The 19684-nt window shown below is 36.4% G+C and overlaps 1 protein-coding gene across 3 annotated transcripts in view; it reads right to left on the bottom strand.

The window, feature by feature from the left end:
• The window catches only part of LOC139122440 (proto-oncogene tyrosine-protein kinase receptor Ret-like), a 62819-nt gene extending 45546 nt beyond the window's left edge, over nt 1-17273 (bottom strand). For 2 of the 3 annotated variants that reach the window (XR_011549470.1, XM_070687812.1), the window contains exon 1: nt 16914-17117. Coding sequence is in view for 2 of the 3 variants with exons in the window: in XM_070687812.1 (XP_070543913.1) it covers nt 16914-16974 (61 nt within the window). In the remaining variant the exon portion in view is untranslated. Of the gene's footprint in view, nt 1-16913 lie in introns of all 3 variants that reach the window. The other variant, XM_070687813.1, reaches the window with a different exon arrangement.
• Between the last annotated feature and the right edge of the window lie 2411 nt (nt 17274-19684).

Raw genomic sequence — 19684 nt, 5'->3', positions numbered from 1 at the left:
ATGACTTTTGATATTGTTTTAACCTGGTATAATCATCAATGTACATAGCATGTTTTGCCAACTTTGATCAATATGACATAAAACTGGTCCAATAATCATTTTCATTCAAGGTAATACATTACCAGGTCCATGGGACATTTGAGATTTACAAATTTAAGTAGGACCATCCTGAACCACTGATAGCTAGTGGTGGTACCAGGTGTCCGGAATGGGTAAGCGTACCCTGCTAGCATGCTACACCCGTCAGGATTGGTCCCAAAATTGTCTAATATTGTATGAAGTGATACAGTATATGAATCACTGTTATAAGTCAAAGCCGGGAATGCTGTCGCTAATCATTTGAGTGGCCGAGGTGTCATATTTGGCCACGATGTCGTCGTATCGACCATAGAACTTTTTGAAAGTCCTCATTTGTCTTGTTGGTGTGTATCCCTGTCTCACTAGTTTTGATACTAATAAGCTGTGTCTCATTTGAAAATCCGCGTAGGAATCACAAGCCCTACAATATCTGAGAAGTTGAGACACATACACACCATAAGCAGGTGCAGATGGAATATTACTTGATAAGTGGGGATAATTTATGATTTCAAAATCGAAATCATCCCTTTTGTCATACAGCTTAGTGTGTAGCCCATTAGTACCAACTTGCAGGAACAGATCAAGATATGAAGCTGAGTTCCTACTCTCAGTTGTTTCTTTGATTTCCAATTCATCAGGGTATATATGATGTAAGTAATTTGATATGTCTGGATTGTTAAGACTAATAAGATCATCAATATATTCTGTTTTTAGACCCTGCTTTGTAAATCCCAGTATATATCCCTAATAAGCAAAGTTCATTAAATATGTAAATTAGGAATTGGCTTAAGTAAAAATGCTTAATGATTTTCAATAATGTTGTATCATGGTATCTGCAATATATGTAGAAAGTTTTGTCAACTTTGGTCAAGTTGATTCAGATATATATCTCTAATTAAGAAAGTTCATTTAATATGCAAATTAGGAATTGGCTGAAGAGAAAATGCTTAATGACTTTCAATAATATTGTATTATAGTGTCTTTAATGTACATAGCAAGTTTCATCAATTTTGATCAAGTCAATTAAGATAAATATCCCTAATTATGAAATTCATTTAATATGCAAATTAGGAATTGGCTGAAGTAAAAATGTTTTTTGATTTTCAATAATATTATATCACAGTATCTTTGATGTATATAGCAAGTTTCAACAACTACAATCAAGTTAATTCAGATATATATCCCTAATTTGGAAAGTTTATTAAATATGCAAATTGGGAATTGGCTGAAGTGAAAATGTTTAATGACTTTCAAAAATGTTGTATCATAGTAGCTTCAATACATGTAGCAAGTTTCATCAACTTTGGTCCATTCAATTTAAATATATATCTCTAGTTAGCAAAGTTCATTAAATATGTAATTTAGGAATTGGCTGCAGTTAAAACACTTAATGACTTTCAATAATGTTAAATCATAGTATCTTTAATATACATACCAAGTTTGGTCGATTTTGATCGAGTCAAATCAGATATATATCCCTAATTAGGAAAGTTCATTAAATATGCAAATTAGCAACTCTCTTTCATGTCACCCCTTAATGGTTCCCACTACTGATATATCTTGGTGTGATCAACATTTGTAACAAATCTCATCAAATTGTGTGTAGTCGTTTTTAATGAATATCCGTTTTTTCTAAAATCATTAATTATGCAAATGAGCAAAAAGTATGCAAGCCAAACCCACCAAAAACTAATCAGTTCTTGCCATTTGCTAACTAAATCTATGTACCAGATTTGATTCTGATCTGATCAGCCGTTTTTTGAGATATCGGACCAACAGACAGACAGACAGACAGACAGACAGACAGACACACAGACACACAGACGGACAGACAGACAGACATCGCTGCGACATATGCTCACGTGTGTAAACACGTGAGCAAAAAAGCGTAGTTTTAGTACTCTGAACACATGTATAGTGTAAGTACAATAAGTTCGTAAGTTTCTTCATTACATTCTACATGATATTTCCGATATCTCTTGTTATGAAAGTCCAACAGCGGATTTAAAGTTAAATCAATCAGTTTTCACAACCGAAGTTATCGTATAAGCAATTTGACATAAGGAATAATATTCTTACATTAAGCTAATCTTAACATGTAAAAAAGCAAATCAGACAGACTCACATTGAAAATGACCAGTATTCTAAATTGTACCGCTAAGCTAAGCGTTATTGCATATAATAGCCACTGCAACCATTGTTATCAAGAAAATGGAAACAAAGCAGAGTGCTCGTGAATGAAACGACGTGTTGTTGCGAGAGTATACCGACATCTGTGTCAGAAGCATCAAGTAAGAGAGCAGCCAACGGCAAACTGTTACTTTATGAAACTACCGCTGATGGGAAATGCAGAGTGATGAATTTGTTTCACTTGAGACTTCTATCACTTATATCATATTGTACAAACATCATTTACAGTCGAGCAACTTTGAGCTAATGACAATTAGGTAAGCATTCATTTCGTTTCAACAGCAAAGGTCATGCATTTGACGAGGCATTCTCAATTTATGTCCTAGTGTAACCCAATTATGGCATATTTTGAGTGAGTAAGTTAACATGGGGCTATTTACATTTGAACTTGTCTGTATTGAGTCCATAGTATTCACAATATGCTCTCCCGAGTAACATTTTCATACATTAGATAAAAAATAGACTCCCTAGGTTGCTGTGAAAAGTGACAATCGACCAATCAGATATCACTTTCAGAGCACGCTGCACATCAGCAGAAAATGAATGTAGTGACGTGTATTTGCATTATACCATTGCATCACACAAAAGCACTGCACCTGTGTATTTAAATAGTGGAAATTAATAAACAGGTTAGTGTTCAGTCATCCTGGTGTGTGTGTGTGTGTGTGTGTGTGTGTGTGTGTGTGTAGGTATGTAGGTAGGTTACCAGGTAGGTTACTAGGTAGGTTACTGGGTAGGTAGGTTACTATGTATGTATGGAATGCATGTAGCCGGTTTGGCTATGAAACTATGGAGCTTAGCAGGGCTGTCGTAGGAGGCCGTATAACGCCGGGAACACAGAGCATCGTACGCAGGGCTATACTCGGTACTAACACGCTCAATTCGGAGAACTTCGAATAGCCGTATCTTTATCAAATGGAGTCAGATTTTCATACGACTTGCATCGATCGAATCGTACTTACATTAGCTTTCAATACGGGAAGCATCAGCGTTGAGAAACCTGTGCGAGCATCCCTAATCGTCAGATCTCGGCAATCTATGACTATCAGTTACTGATGCATCGCATACAACTGATGTAAGTGATTAATATTGCCGCCTGCCTTACAGTTCGCAGAGAAATAAAACATGAAACATCCGGATACAAACGATTGATTACCCTTCATTTTCTTAATACACGACCTAGTGCTCGTGAAATTATTAGGAATTTAGCTGTTTTGAGTTTGATTACCTTGCTGTCAACTTTCTTCTCTCATTATAAAGTACACCATCGACTCTCTATTGAAAATAATGAGTGAGCTGTGGGATCACTTTTTTACTTGACCAAAAATAATGAGAGAGATAAAGGATCACCCTTTTGTTTGTTTGTTTTGTTGTTTTTTTGTGCAGTTCGCAAAATGCTCACGGATAAATCGGAATACCAAGACCTAATAACTTTTTTTATTTTGTCCACCCACTCCAAAAATTTCGTGCAGTAGCAACCCCTATCTTGATTTTTCCCACCAAACAAGTACTCCATATTTTCAACAAGCACGACTCGTTAGTTTGCTCAGTATCCTTTTATATCTCTTCTTTTTTACTGACATTCATAAAACTACTGAAGTTCTGTACCATGATACACTCGTATTTTCCCAAAGTGAATGGTGATAACCTCCGTTTTTCCTCTCGCAAGTGTATTTTTTTCTGGATCTTCCAAATTTTATTTGCCCAATCCCTTTTCCCGAATTCACCACAAATATCTAAAATAATTTTGAAACTCTATTCTCTCACCCTTCACTTCTTTCTTGATCCAACAAATATCTAACCAACCCATTTTTTATTTACACCAGCGCTAACCCCCCCCCCCTGTTTTTTAAATGACACAAACGATTTTCTTTAAATTGGATCTACCATTACAATAGTACCCCCTGGTTTTTTACCCCGGCGATTTTTCTCTGGATGTTACCCCCTTCCCTCCACATCGTTTTTTCAATACCCAAGATATTTTTCATAATGTACTCCCCCCTTTTTTATTAACCCGGCGATTTTTTTTCTCTATCTACCACAGTACCCTCACCCTTTTTATTTACCCCTAGCGATTTTTTATCTGGGATGACCCCTCCCCCTTTGTTTTTTTAATCCAAGCTATTTTTGTCTGGATCCTCACAAATATTAAAAACAATTTTGAAACAATCGGCGCGCCGTATAAGGCCGAACAAAACAATTGTACTGTTCCGATAACCCTATCTACCCTATTTTTTACCTGCCGACCCTAAACTTATTAGAGGTACGTAAACACGGAAGTAAAAAACAAGAAAGAAAAAAGCCGTAAAATCACTCGTTCGTTACTTGGCATTTAAATTTTGCTTAAACAAGGATGTCTTTTATGTTTTTTTTTTATTTTTATATGTATGATACATTTTTTTGGAAATGTTGTGGCCAGCGTTTGACCGCCCTGAACCCCTGAAAAATGCTTATTTAAAAATAAAAATATTTTGGAACAAAATTCCTGCCGACCTACCTACCCTATATTTGAAAGCCATGTCATCGGAACAGCACAATTTAGGGGTTTTTGATTTTTTTCTGGGGGGGGTTGTTTTTTCTTTTTTTGTTGCGTTTTGTTTTTTGCCTAAGCGCACTGCACTGAGCGATCGCGAGCGGACTGGGAACGCCCGGGTTCAGCGCGTCCGGTAAGCACACAGAACGAAATTTCAACTCGTGCAGCATTGCAACGCAGTTCACGTTATATACAAATTGTACATGTAGGTCAGCAGCAATTAAACTGAAAATCTTCCCTTGTTTTCCAAGTGTTGACGTAAGGGTAAGGGTTTTCATGAAAAGTGTGCGCATAAATCAAAATAAAAGTAGTATAATTACGTTGTCTTTGTCAGTTGTATCAGTATGAAAATATTTGCCAAAAATGTATAAACATCTCGGCCTAGTTGTCTAAAAAGTTCATGAAAGCAAAGCAGGTAAGCGATGATCAACTGATATAGACAAAAACAAATCAGATTTCAAACCACATTCTATGGAAGATAGTTTCCCTGAAGTTTATAAACAATGCAAGATCCGCACCGATTCGTACGCAAAGTGAAACGAGTTTATTTATTTAGAATACCCAATATGCATATAATACCGGAATCGTCGACAGTGTGACTTTTCGTCGATTTGGGAAGTTTATATGGAAGTATATGGCGATATATTTCTGTCTGCGGGAACTGACAATAGTAAATTTTCAGAGAAATTTTTCAGTACATGCAATCAGAAAATACTAACGTAAATTCTCCAGAGAAATCTTTCAGAACGTGCAATCAGGAAATACTGTGCCGTAAATGTAATTTGCACGGTCTACAAGTTTGTGTATATAAGATGACAACAATGCGACACATAGTCAAGTGAACCAAGCATAAGTAACAGAACGACTGATCTTGTTTTTAATGAACTCTGCTGGAAAATCAACTAAAACTTCATGACGTTATGATTGAGTTACTGATTTCAAGGTAACAGTTGTTGAAAGAAATTACAACACTGACATCTCTTTCAGCTAAAGCCCCGACTTGAGGAATGTCATAGTTAGATGAATCAGGCTGAAGGACCTGGTGAATGTGTCCCAAATTACCAAGTTCCCGAAGACTTTTGGTGGTCAGAATAATCATAAATTGTACAGGCCTAAATATGCTTCACTGCTTTATCCTATACTGTGAGCCACGTTCCTGTGTAACTTTACCCGTCACTAGCACAATATTTCTTTCGAATGTTTTCTGCATGATGATCGAATCTCGCTACCTGTGTATTGTAAATTGCGATAGTTTACAACACGCTGTTGTTCTCCTTGTACACATCAATGTAAGCTTACGTCTCATTCTTAGAACACGCACGTTGCTTTACGAGACTTACAGTTAAACAAATGACAAATGACATCACTGTGTATATTTAATAGGCGACGTGATAGCATGTTGAAATTTGTAATGTTATTCTTTGGTAGTTCCACTTACATTCTTGTCATTTTTCGTACAAACTGCAGAAACAATTTCAAGGGTTGCATAGCACGGTCTACCCTCAAATATGGAGCAATCGACACTCGTCACACACACACGGACAGATGGACAGACATCGCTATGACATTAGCCCACGCGTGAACACGTGAGCTAAAAATGACCGCCACTCACTGTTTCTTACACGATCAAAATCGGATGGGTTTCAAAGCAGAGGAAGGTATTTGATGAATACCATATTGAACCATTATTTCTTCCAGTGCGACTTTTTGAGTCTTGTTAACTTGTCTTACTCTCTGCAGTGAGATATGGAGGAATATCGCGCAAGGTGTTCAGGGCCTACTTCAGTTATAACGCCAAATGGTTTATGAATGCAGCCGGTAATGTTTACATTTACATATTTATGAATTGGAAGAACAAAAGTAGAGTCGCCAAACATAATGCTTTTTGTATAATTTGTAAAATTCTGGCGTGATTATATGATAAATCTATTATCATCCAACACCGCATGTTTGTTGCGTGGTATCAGCATGCATATCCCCTATGAGTGTTGTGTGTGCTTCGATCGTCTGACGCATCACAAATGACACTTTATCGTGCTATGACACAAGAACAGGCGATATTGCTTAATTTTATCATATACCCATGGCCATATCGCTTCATCCTAAAGACGTTTACAGTAAAATATTAGCCGTGAAATATTTTACAGTAAGCGCCAAGATTGTACGATAAACGTCACCAGTTGTGCAGTGTTCAAGAACTACAGTTGCAATTTAATAGTAAAAACAAACAAAATGGCTGCAGCTATCCTCCAATCATTGACGCAATTTTGCCAAGCTAAAACGTAGAAGGGCTTTGAGGAACAAGAATCGTTTCGGGTAGCGAAATAAGGGAATAATATGTTGGTTCTGCTAATGTAATCCATAATGATTATTCAATTAAGGGATTTAACATAAATTACAAAGGGGGGAGGTGTGTTTTGAAGGGTGATGAAATTTCACGCATATCTTTGGAGGAGGGTCAAATGTTTTTTTTGCGCATGAGGCCTATTAGAAGGCAAGATGTGGCCGATGTAGTGTTTCGTCCAAAACTATCAAATCATAGAACATCGATGTCTATTGAAGAAACTACTAACAATATTCCCTACAAAATAGGCTGGATGTTACGTGAGAAAAAACAGTGAATTCAGCAAGTTCCTTTAAACCGAAATTATTACAAAAATAAAACTAATCACTAAGTCAAGGGATTAAGTACAAACTGTAAAGGTTTACAGGCTACTTAGCTCAGCTGGGACGACACAAAGCTCCAGAGTTGAGTCAGACAGTGATAAAAACCATTGAATGAGTGAGTTTATATTCCTTGGTTTGCTTGACAGTTTGAGGTTGCGCAAAGTTCACAGAATAAATCCAGCGTCGCTATGAAAGTCTTGAAAAGTCTTGGAATTGAGACTGCTGGAGTTTCCAAAGCCTTGAAGTAACAGAGACACGATCCCAAATGCCTGACTGAAAACCATGCCGCCCCAGTATTTGTACTTAAATGGATATATAAGAGAACATAAGAACAATCTAGAACTTCTATGGATATGCTAATTACTGCTCTAAAAATATCTCCACTGTGACTTATTGGATTTCCGGAAAGTTGTAAACATGACTAATTGACTTCAAGGTCATGAAGGACAGCAACCTTAAGAATGTTCTTGATTAATGAAATTAGGTCATGAGTGTGGGGGAAAATAACCTACATAACAGTACATTTACATAAAAGTGGGAGTAAAAAGGGCATATAAGTACAAAAAATTTGATCTTTGAATTTCACCGATAATGTGAATCCACTGTACATGGTTGTCTAGTCTATAAGAAACTATGAACATTTTTTTTCAGTACAAAACTAGCATTATCTGACCCAGGTGCATTTACAGACGTTTCGTAATTGACATAAATGCACTTATTAGAATGGGGTGGTTGCAAATGGGTATGTGTACCATGAATTTGATTTTCGAATTTCCGCACCAACAAAGTCATACACTTATGATCCACCATACGTTGGAGTCTATGAGAAAACTATGAGCATTTTTTCCAGTATGAAACTAGCAATATCTGTTCACTTAAAAACGTTTGATAATTGACATAAATGTGCTTGATTGAAATAGGGTGGTTACAAAAGCATATGTGTACAAGAAATTTGATTGGAATTTCACCAAAAATGTGGATCCACGATATATCATGGTTGTATGGCAAAACTATCAACGTTCTTTCCAATACAAACCAGCAATATCATTTATTGACTTTCGCTAATTGATATATATGTACTTGATTAGAATAGGATGTTTGGAAGTGCAGATGTGAACAACAAATATGATATATTGGAATTTCACCGTGGCTAAATGTGCTGTTCCGATAACCCGACCTACCCTAATTTTTACCTGCCTAAACTTTTTAGAGCTACGTAAACACGGAAGTAAAAAAAAAGAAAGATAAAAACCGTAAAATCACGCGTTCGTTACTTGGCATTTGATTTTTGCTTGAATGAGGGTGTCCTTATGTTTTTTTTCCGTTTATATGTATGATACATTTTACTGGAAATGTTGTGGCCAGCTTTTGACCGCATTGAACCTTAAAAATGCATATTTAAAAATAACAATATTTTGGAGAAACAAAATTCTGCCGACCTATCTACCCTATTTTTGAAAACCATATTATCGGAACAGCACAATTTTTTGGCCTTAGACCGGATAGCGATAGACCAACCTGGCAAAGGGTATACCACTCAGTTTTGACCAGTTCACTCCATATACACAATTAACTCGCTATCGCTGGTGTATAATGTCATGAACTGGAATCTCGTGTGTACACGTCGCTTAGTGTGGTTTTTGCTGAATAATTAACCTCTAATTATCAACATGCTGCCGGGTGCTATGACATCATACAAACAACATGGGCATTGAGTAGACCTAATCCTAATCTAAGGTCTCAACCGAAGTCTGAATGTAAACTAGGTCGGATAAAACACCCGAATTACCTCTGTATACGCTATCACCAGGAACTTTTTCCTGCTTATGACGACAATGATGCGATTATTAATCAAACGACTGAATGTGACATAAACGAAATTACGAGTTGCGAAGCCTTTACTATTCCCAGTTAGCTTTTACCGCGTGTCTGGGCCCGACCAGCCCAATAATCCTCATGATCTACAAGCAATTACCCAGTATGCGCTCCGTCGACTTACGAGTAGGCATATACGGCTCAATGCGGTATTCCTACATGGCGATAAATTGAAAACCATAGAGGTACACCTAGTTCAATTTGGTGAATAATCAGGTAAATAAAGACGATATATTAATTCGCACGATGTGCAGAAAGGCGATATAGAAGGCAAAAATATGACGTCATTCGACAAACGAAGATCAAGACCTGATCATTACATAACCATATTGTTGTGAATGCGCAGCTAGCATTAGTCGCTGTAAAGCCTGAACGATGTTGATTTTGTCGTTGATTGACAACACATCTGAGTTCTGTAAAAGGGTTGAAAATTAATCTAGGTGTAGGATATTTGACACTTCAAAATGTAGTGCTTAACATTTCGGGATCATACCCCCAGTCCCCGGCGAAGGGTCATCGCAAGAAGTAAGCTTAAGTGTGCCTGCGAGCAAGCCAACGGTCACCAAGATCGAGTTGTAAGCTGGCTTCCTGAAAGCCACGACACTCTCTCTCCCTACCACCGATTGAGGCTTACTGCTTCAATTTGCCGTATTTTTATCCATGAGTATTTTCTTACGCATGCCCAAGATAACTTTTTTACAAAGGCGGTACGACGCTAGGTACGCGGCGAAACTGACAGGTCAGTATTGTTTTCCATAAGGGTACACAATGTTAGCGATGAAAGCATGATTATATCTAGTCAGGACAGAATGAAGATATGTCAAGGACGATTGTTTCGGCAGTTTCAAAACAGTCACTACAGTCACATGTTTCTTTCCCCCGGCATTACTAATCGAGTACCATTACACCTCAAGTTATTTTTTTCTGAAAATACCTAACTACCTACCTACAAATGAGATCACTTGGTTTTGACGAAATGTATTATAGGTAGATATAGGTCTCTTCCAAAGATCGTGTAACTGAGGCTGGTAATCAATTGCGCTCTATCGTTATGAATATAGCTCCGTTTCTCATACATGCCATTAAATCGTGAATTAATTACAGTGTCGTATGTTGAGTCGAAAAGCCTGATATCGCAGTTGACAAGAAAAATGGAAGGTTACAAACAACAAGCGTGAAAGCGACAAAGTATGTCGTACATTAATTTAGGCACATTGAATCCTGCTCATTAATAGTCTTCTTATAGCGTGATATTCTGGATAGTGTGCCATACTCTGTATCCTGATCCTATATACTCCTAATCCAAGGAAAGGGACAGTTACGCTCGTGCTTCATTTACGTCATTCTCAGTCTATAAATGAACTGCCAAACCTGCTGTGCGCCATAAACTTATACTTCCTTAGGGAAATTTAAACTGAATGATCAGAAGTGAACTATCCTCGTGAGAATAACGATGAAATTATTTAGAGTTAATGAGAATCCTGCGTCGATTTTCTTCTCACGTAGTCAAGGTGGAAGTCGAACTGTCTAGAGTATCTTATCCATTGATATAATACTTATCACAAAGTGATGCCAATGTTGATGGAAATCTCAAAAAATGTTAAGGGGGATTCTAATATCATATGTTTGCATCTGACCTCATTTCGGAGACACAGATGGAATGTTGTAAACAAGGGATAGTGGTTTAGCGAATTCGACTGACTTTTAGTCATGGACAGTGACAACAAACAATTTCTCCTGAAGGAAGCTGCGTCCATCTCTGCATTAATAACAAAATCTCAAATAAATTTGTATATCGTGGGAAATGGAAAGACGTGACCTCTTACTCGTTTCTATTTATAATAATTATTTTGCAACATTGACGTAGACGTGATCTGAAAACCACATTGGGTGTTTCGCGGTGCTTTATAAAGTCATTTGTAACATTGAGACATTTGAACCTCAACGGCACCACTGACGGAATAAATTGTTAATGATCATATGAGTAAGCCCGTATTAGATCCATACATTCATTTGACCCGTTACTCATGAATAAATCATCTCGTTGGCAGTGCAGAATTTGACCTTGCTCTTGATCATGTAGATAATATACAGTTTCTAACTTTTTTTCGTAGAAATATTTGTTGACATACTGAAAATTATGTTTCTTGGAGATTGTAAAAAAAGTTCATGTGCCAGGTATTTGTTCAGAAATGAAGTTCAGTCTTGCGAATACATTAGGCCTATACGCATTTTATGTTGGCATTGTAGAGATGTCAGTTAAAATACTCAATGTTGTATCTGAATTCTCGAACGTTATGCCATTTGATTCGCAATGGACTTTACAGCGATCTTCAAATGTTTTGGGGGCATAGGATTGAACATTTAACGACAAAGCCTGACGCAAATCGAGAAATAAGTTATATAAACATGAGTAATCTTTACAGCTAGTCTGAATCAAGCTTGATCAAAATCAGTCCAGCTTTCTTGATTTCTGATATGCAGTTTTAGATATGAAACATCAAATATTTTCAGTGTTTACAAGCTTTTTTGAATCACAGCGCATAACAAAATGGAGTGCATGCGTATGCATATGCAAATTGTTCGTGTGTATTTCGAACAGACTAGTTGGAGGCCTGATAAATAATCCCGAACAAAAAATAAAGTATTTGTATCATGTCCACTATTTGACGATCATACTAATTCATACTAAAATTAAGTAGGTGTACATCTTTATGGTGTACTTGTAACAAAATAAATGGCAATATTTTCTGATATGTCGGACTAACCGCCTCGGAGGCCATGTTGAATCATATAGTGAAACAGACTGATCTTCACTATTGTTGTCAACATTGTACACATAACAGTACACTTCGTTCATCCATTCCTTGGCTGTTCATATCGTTTTCCATTTCCTGGTGTTTTTGATTTCCTTATCAAAGACATGTATGTATTCGTACCTCCATGAACTATACAAAGTCTTTATCGCTTCATTTATGTTCAATAATTGATTAATGTTCCAGTCAATACATACCAAGGTACATTTCTTTCTATTATCATATTTATACATGTACAGGCTAATTATGCCGTGTCACCATGCCTTTCGTAGCTATTCTGTCAGGACAATAACCAATTACGTTTCCGTATCTTGTTTTGTATAAATTTTCACTGTTTCAAATGTTTAGCACTACTGTAAACAACGTGGTATTTATTAAACAGGTGGTTCGTCGTCAATCAGCTTGAGAATTTATCACAAAGTACTGCTTCATTGACGTACTTGATTGGTTTGTTGTCCTTTCAGGATGATTGCATTGGAATCCATTCAAATTTCGACAAATGGTGACAATTATTTTAAAGATACTTTTTTATTTGTGTATTGGACTTCATAATTGTTTTTTGTTTTTTAGACTTGTCTATGGTTAATTTGAGCTGAGAGTTGTCGATGCCTTAGACGCAAATTAGATTGATTCAAGCAGTTTGAGTTATTTGATATGTGACAATGCTTGATTTTCACTAATCAAAATTTTGACATTGTTCCTTTTCGTCAAACTTCGCATAGTGTATTGGCTGTCAGGTCACTTGTGGGCGATGTCAAAGGATCGATGTCGTATAAAAGCTTCGTCCTACAGGTTTGGTAGGCCGTTGACAGAAAATACTTTTTTATCCGACAAATCGATTTAAGGTTCCAAGAGAAGTACTGAGCCCTTCCGATTATGAATTGTCTGAAGAAAATAATAAGCAATGTTTTCTGAAAGCATAGATATTGGTGAGTGCTGTGATTTGTATTTTGTAATCATTGTTTACATTAGTATCACATGACAACACGTTTAAATAACATCTCAAAAATCGGATTTTGCCTTCCCCGTACAAACGGTGGTGCAGTGTTTCCGTTTGAAATTCTCCTATCTCAAAGGTTGATGAGTCAATCTTGCAAAATGTTTGTGATTTTTGTCTCTGTCTCTCGATCGTTTTCTACGACGCGACATTTTTCCGGCAGGGGATTAATCCATGGTCTAACGCTTTTAAGAGTCCGTGAAAAACTCAGTAGGGGCCAAAGAAAAAAGAAATCCGAGACATGTTTTTTGAGTTCATTATCTTGTCAATCGCTGGTGCTAATTTTGACAGAAAACGCAACGGCGTTTGTGCAGGGCTAAGTAACAATAGCGTCAATGACATTTTGCTCACATTTGATTGGTTGTGGCAGATCAGGGTGTGTACGTATGGTATTTAAGGTGGTTGGAAAGGCTAGAGCGTCAGTTATAAACTTCAACAAAACTATTAAAATATAAAAGTAGTCAACATTCTCTGTGGAATAAAAAAAACTAGACATTTGGGCACAAAGGCATTGCAGAGTTACAGCCTGTTGAAACTTCTGAAAAACTGACCAAATAAGAAGAAGTTGGGGAGTCCTTAGTGTATTAACTATGGTAGAGGTCCCCTAGCTTTTAATAAAATGTTTAAAAAGGGAAAGTCATTATTTGCTGTTTTTCAGGAAAGTTTGACAAGGCGGTGCTTGCATTCAGAGTGAGTGACTGCTATTGTAAATGCATTTTTAGATTATTTGAGTGTCAAAGAGGTGTCAAAAGTGAGATTTACCAAAAGACTGCTCTGTGACTTCAAAAGAGGGGTGCAAATATGGCTTGTTTTCAACATTTTTGACAGAATAACAGTTTTCCTACATAATTATATACCAATTTAATCCAACCTTTGAAATGAGATATGGACATGGAATTTTTACAGCCTATTAACAAGGTTACAGATAAGATATGTATGGCACAATTTTCCTGTATTTGAAGTACTTTTTGAAAAATCATATTTTGAAATTTGAAAGAATTTTTAATAATTTTTTGATATGTAAACCCATGTAAAATCATAAAAACAAATTTTATTTACAAATCCTGCCATACAAATCTTACAATTAATAGTGTCAACATATTTATAACTAATTTGGTAATATTAATACTATCCAATTATTATTAAATTCAAATATGTAAAAAAAATATGAAAAATTACATTTTAATATTTACTGATGTCATATTTCAAAATCATGGCTGCAAATATACAATTTTTATATTCTTTGGAGAAAGTATATTAATAACTAAGAGAGTTATCCTGAAATTTGAACTGAATATCTTGATTCCAACACTTGAAACTTGACATTAACTCTGAGAAAAGAATCGGTTCAAAATAGCCTTTCCAGCCACCTTAATAGCTTCTAAGGGCATTAGCTTATAATATCTATAATGTTGAGTGTATTTGAAAACATTCTGATGCCAAGGCTAAGTCTGTAATGGTTGGCAACTGTCGCAGTGGATACACATACGACACATGCAGCATGATACATTAAAATTAGGGACACAATCTTCCATACTAAGTAAACAATGTGAGCTGAATGAATGAAAGGTGACAGAACATGCCCGACTGAAGCTGTGTGCCTTGGTCAGAGGGGTAACTGATAGGCTGAGAGTAATCTTGAGGATTATCTTACAGCTGATAGTGTCATGAAGCGGGAAGGGAGCAGTATGGACAGTTCACAAAACACGCTTGTGCTGAACACAATTACAGAAAATTGCCCCAAAATACAAATATACAAATTTTATTACTATTTGAATAAACCTGACTGACGTCGTCAATAAGATCATGCATACCGAGTATCAAAGCAATCTGACAAGCAGTTGCAGAGAAGAAAAAATTGTTTAACCGAAATTGGGAAAAATTGTCCCCCCCCCCTAAAAACAAACAAAAATTTCACAACAATTTGAACAAACTCAACTAAGGTCGCTCTAAGAATATGCATATCAAATTTAAAAGCAATCCGGCACGCTGTTTCAGAGAAGATGGTTTTTTGACCAAAACTGAGAAAAAATCCAAATAAATCCAAATATGAAAAACTTCTGCAGAATTTGAATAAATGTTATGTATGTCAACCCTCAAATCAAAGTTTCAAAGCAATTGGACTAGCGATTTTGGAGAAAATATTTTTGACCAAAGATTGAGATACACAAAAAACTACAAATATATACATTTTACCACAATTTGAACAAATCTAACTAAAGTCATCTAAAGGAACATAGATACATACAAACACATACACACATACAAACACACACACACACACACACACACACACATATATATATATATATATATATATATATATATATATATATATATATATATATATATATATATATATATATATATACTGGGTGTGAGCTTAAAAAACTATTCTGGAGTTTATTCAAATTGACTGTCACAAGACCACAAGACCTTTGTTGGCTTTGTTGAAACAAGGATTACAAGATGTAAATTACAGTATTCGCGAAAATGCAGGCTTTCAGAAAGTCTGTTCTTTATTTGGGTTACGAGCCCGATGCTTTTTTTGCAGAGAATTCAAGTTTGGAAGGGCCAAATATTTGTCCCCCGCCCTTAATTGCAAAAGAATCACATTTTGATAAAGTAAGCAAAATGTACGCTTAAGTCTCAAGTCAGCTGACGGAAGTTTTGTTGCACCATGTTTGCGACTGCTCTATATTCATCCATATAAAGTACCCAGAAACACTTGCCAGATTTGTACGGCAGTTCAATACATCCGGAAAGGAGCTGTATTTATATATTTATTCGGAGAAGTTCGTAGCGTGTAAAACTACCGTCATGATTGCATACTTTCGCCGTTCACAGCCATTGCAAGGTTTTTCATGAATGCGGACGAAATAAAAAACATTCAAATTCTGTGTATGGAGACGATTTACATCGACACTTCTACAACCGCGCCATTAAAAATCTAATAACGGCGCAATGTACCATTATTGTCATGTGATCGATACTGTGCTGAACATCATTGTGCATACACAATCTCTGTTGTATAACTTACAAAGATATGCAAACATTCGTCTTATTGCAAACATCGTTAATGTCGCCTATAAAAAGTGCAATATGGAAATCAGGGTCAGAACATTGGCATTCTATTTTCACGTTGCGGACATTTAAAACATAAACGCGTTCATCTATTATTTATGCCTAAACTCTCATTTGATTTTAACACACGGTCGATGTATCTATTAGTCGAAATGTAAATTTAATGATACAAAACTGTGTTACAGTAGGACAATAAACAAATATAAACAGACAATTATCGAACCTTTCAAAGGTACAAATCTAAAAACGGTGCATATTACAAACGTTCTAAACTTCTTAATGATATAGTACAACCAAGAAGAAGAAAAGGCTGCTAATCCAGAAGGGATTACAAAGACTGCCCCTTCAATTTACTCAAACGAAAATAATGAAACCATCTCACGCAAAATCACCTATTGAGCGTGCATCTATTACAACCGGTTTCTTGGCGACCAAGGACAGACAGAGCATCGCTTTCAAACGTATCTCTCAATCCTTGTATGGAGACGTTAGCAATGTTCAAGTGCACACACTTGTCGAGTGTACAATATGCTTAAAGTCAGCTATGACTGTTTGTCGTTTAATAGTACACACGAAGCATGATTTAACAGCTGTTCACTCGTATTTTAGAATCTGTGCCGTTATTTACTTTGAAATACAAGGGCAAACTATAAAGACAGTGCCGTGCTCTTACCTTGAGATACAATAGCAAGCCATAAACATAACCATTTGCCAGTAGAGTTTATAATTGACATCTTACTGAAGCGATGGTTTGGTTACTGCTCCAACGACAAGTATCACGCGAGGACGCTCATTCCTTAAATGGTGTCGTTGAAATGTAACAGTATCGACAGTTCCCCCTATAACCACAGATTATTTGAATATCCATACGCACGCAGCGGATTCTTGAATAGAGTAGTCTTCTCCCAAAGCAGGTCAGCATAGAGGACTCACCCACAGAAGTCAGACAAGTCCTTCCTACGCGGTTCGGAATTCTGATCGCACTGGCAAGTGAAAAAAAATGGGATTCACGTCACACACTTATTTCTTTCCTGAGACACGAGATCTCGCATTTTCTCGAATAATGACTCTATGCAAATCGCGTGTTAAAGGCATCACTCTGAATATGATTATTGTTTGTCATTCACGCCTGATTATGCGAGACACGTTTAACGGTTCTCTCAATGAGAAATCAAAGACGCGTTTACTAGGGTAATTGAGCTATCGTACGATAACTCCATTGTATACTCCGTGAATGTTTATCTCATGAAAGAAAAGTTGGTGCCCTTCGATTGTGCTCGTCTTCGGGCTCTTTTCATTCATGTGAATGGTGAAGCTAACGTGTACAATAGTCAAAATGAGGCACCATTGTTAGCCATTGAACCTACACTTCAATGTATAGTTTAGTTGAGGACATGTGTTCCGTATGTGATCGATTTATAGATCAATCGTCCTGCATCAACATTTTTGGAGGAATGTGCATGTATATTGCGAAACAGCGACACTCTTTCTCTTTCTCTCTCTCTCTCTCTTTCTCTCTCTCATATTTCTTATTAAGAACTCGGGCAATACCCGTTGTCGTACACAAATGACGTCACTAAAATTTAACTTGTCAAGATTGACGATTTAAAGAATCGGGATTTTTTGATCATTTAATGTTGGTTTGGTAACTATGTCTTCTAGGCACATTGTTTTAGCCTATTAATGCATTTCCCAATCACAATTGAGGATGTTACGTAAAAAGTGTTTAAAATGCGGACAGGTTCTGATGACTTACTCAGCTTACTCAGCTTACTGGGCTCAAATTAACGAGACCCCGAGAGTAACAACAATCTAATGTTCAATATTGGTTTATTCAATCAAATTTGACGATCGTTTTGGATGTTCATCACTACGTAGTGTTGATAAATATACGCTTACACAAAGTCAGTCGTTTCAGGTGTTTGTAACACAGAGTCGCCATGATAGAATAAGATAACAATTCGTTACTGTATTCATCAACAATTCAAGGGTCAAAATCTCGTCATCCTCGTCTCTATTAAAAGGCCGCCAGATTAGAACAGCCAAAGATTGTACAAAGATGTTGGCCACGTGATTAAACACAGCATGTATTTTCAATATTTGAGAAAGAAGGTGCGTTTTGTATCTGTTATTTTTTCGATTCAGCATTTATATTGACTTAGAAATTAGATTTCCTTTGCTTTTCAAAGAGAATATCTGTCACATAAATACACATTATCTCCATTTTTTCAGATGATGTATACGATCTATACACGCTTTAGATTTCGATGTTTGATCTCAATACTAATCCCGGTTAGTTTTATGAGATTTCCATTCCTGTCCGTGGGTACAGTGCGGTGTCACTGAGGTCAGTGACCGATCTACCAAGTAAGATCGTAGTGAGAGTGTGATTAGCAGCACACGTAATTAACTTACGTTACCGCAAAATTTCGAGTACATATGTCTGAAAAAGATAAATTTTAAAAATACTTCCCTATCTTTGCTTAGTTACGATTCTTCTTGTGTTATGCCTCTAAATTTGAACATCCACGACATCGTGTATATGCATGAATATTGTGTGTATGAGAAAGTCCCGGGATTTCATTTAAAATTGTATCGGCAGTGAACGGCAGTGAACGAATTGATCAGGTCATCTTAATCCTGCAAAAATACGATAGATATCTTCAGGTGATTGACACATATTTCATACATACATACAAACATACAAACATACATACATACATACATACATACATACATACATACATACATACATACATACATACATACATACATACATACATACATACATACATACATACATACATACATACATACACATACATACATACATACATACATACATACATACATACATACATACATACATACATACATACATACATACATACATACATACATACATACATACATACATACATACATACATACATACATACATACATACATACATACATACATACATACATTAAGATATGTATATATACATTCATACATACATTAGATATATGTGTGTGTGTGTGTGTGTGTGTGTGTGTGTGTGTGTCATATACGACAAAAACCTGCGTTTCTCTTTGCCCCGACATTGACGCTGTCTGTGGACGGATAGTCGTTGGCGTGGGTTTCGTGAAGGATGGCGGCGTGATCAAAAGATTAAGATTACGGCTGACATGTTCTCATAAGCTATATATGTGCCAACACGAGGAGGTGTAACGAAGGAAATCTGCCCTAAAAACCGAAATGATTATATCATTTCAAAATGTCAAGATGAAGTGGCGCCCACTTAAGGGGTGTATGTAAATCGACCCTCTCATTGATTGCTATGCATGATAATTCCCGAGACATCAAGCATTAGTAATCTTTTCTTAGCGACGATGTTCCACTTTCATTTTGCATTTATTATTTCAAGATACAGTCGTCGACTTGAACCAGCATACTGCCGGA

This window comes from Ptychodera flava, chromosome 22 (genome assembly GCF_041260155.1).
Source record: "Ptychodera flava strain L36383 chromosome 22, AS_Pfla_20210202, whole genome shotgun sequence".
Taxonomy (NCBI): domain Eukaryota; kingdom Metazoa; phylum Hemichordata; class Enteropneusta; family Ptychoderidae; genus Ptychodera; species Ptychodera flava.
The sequence above is the reverse complement of the archived record's forward strand: the minus strand, read 5'-3'. Positions and strand labels throughout refer to the sequence as shown.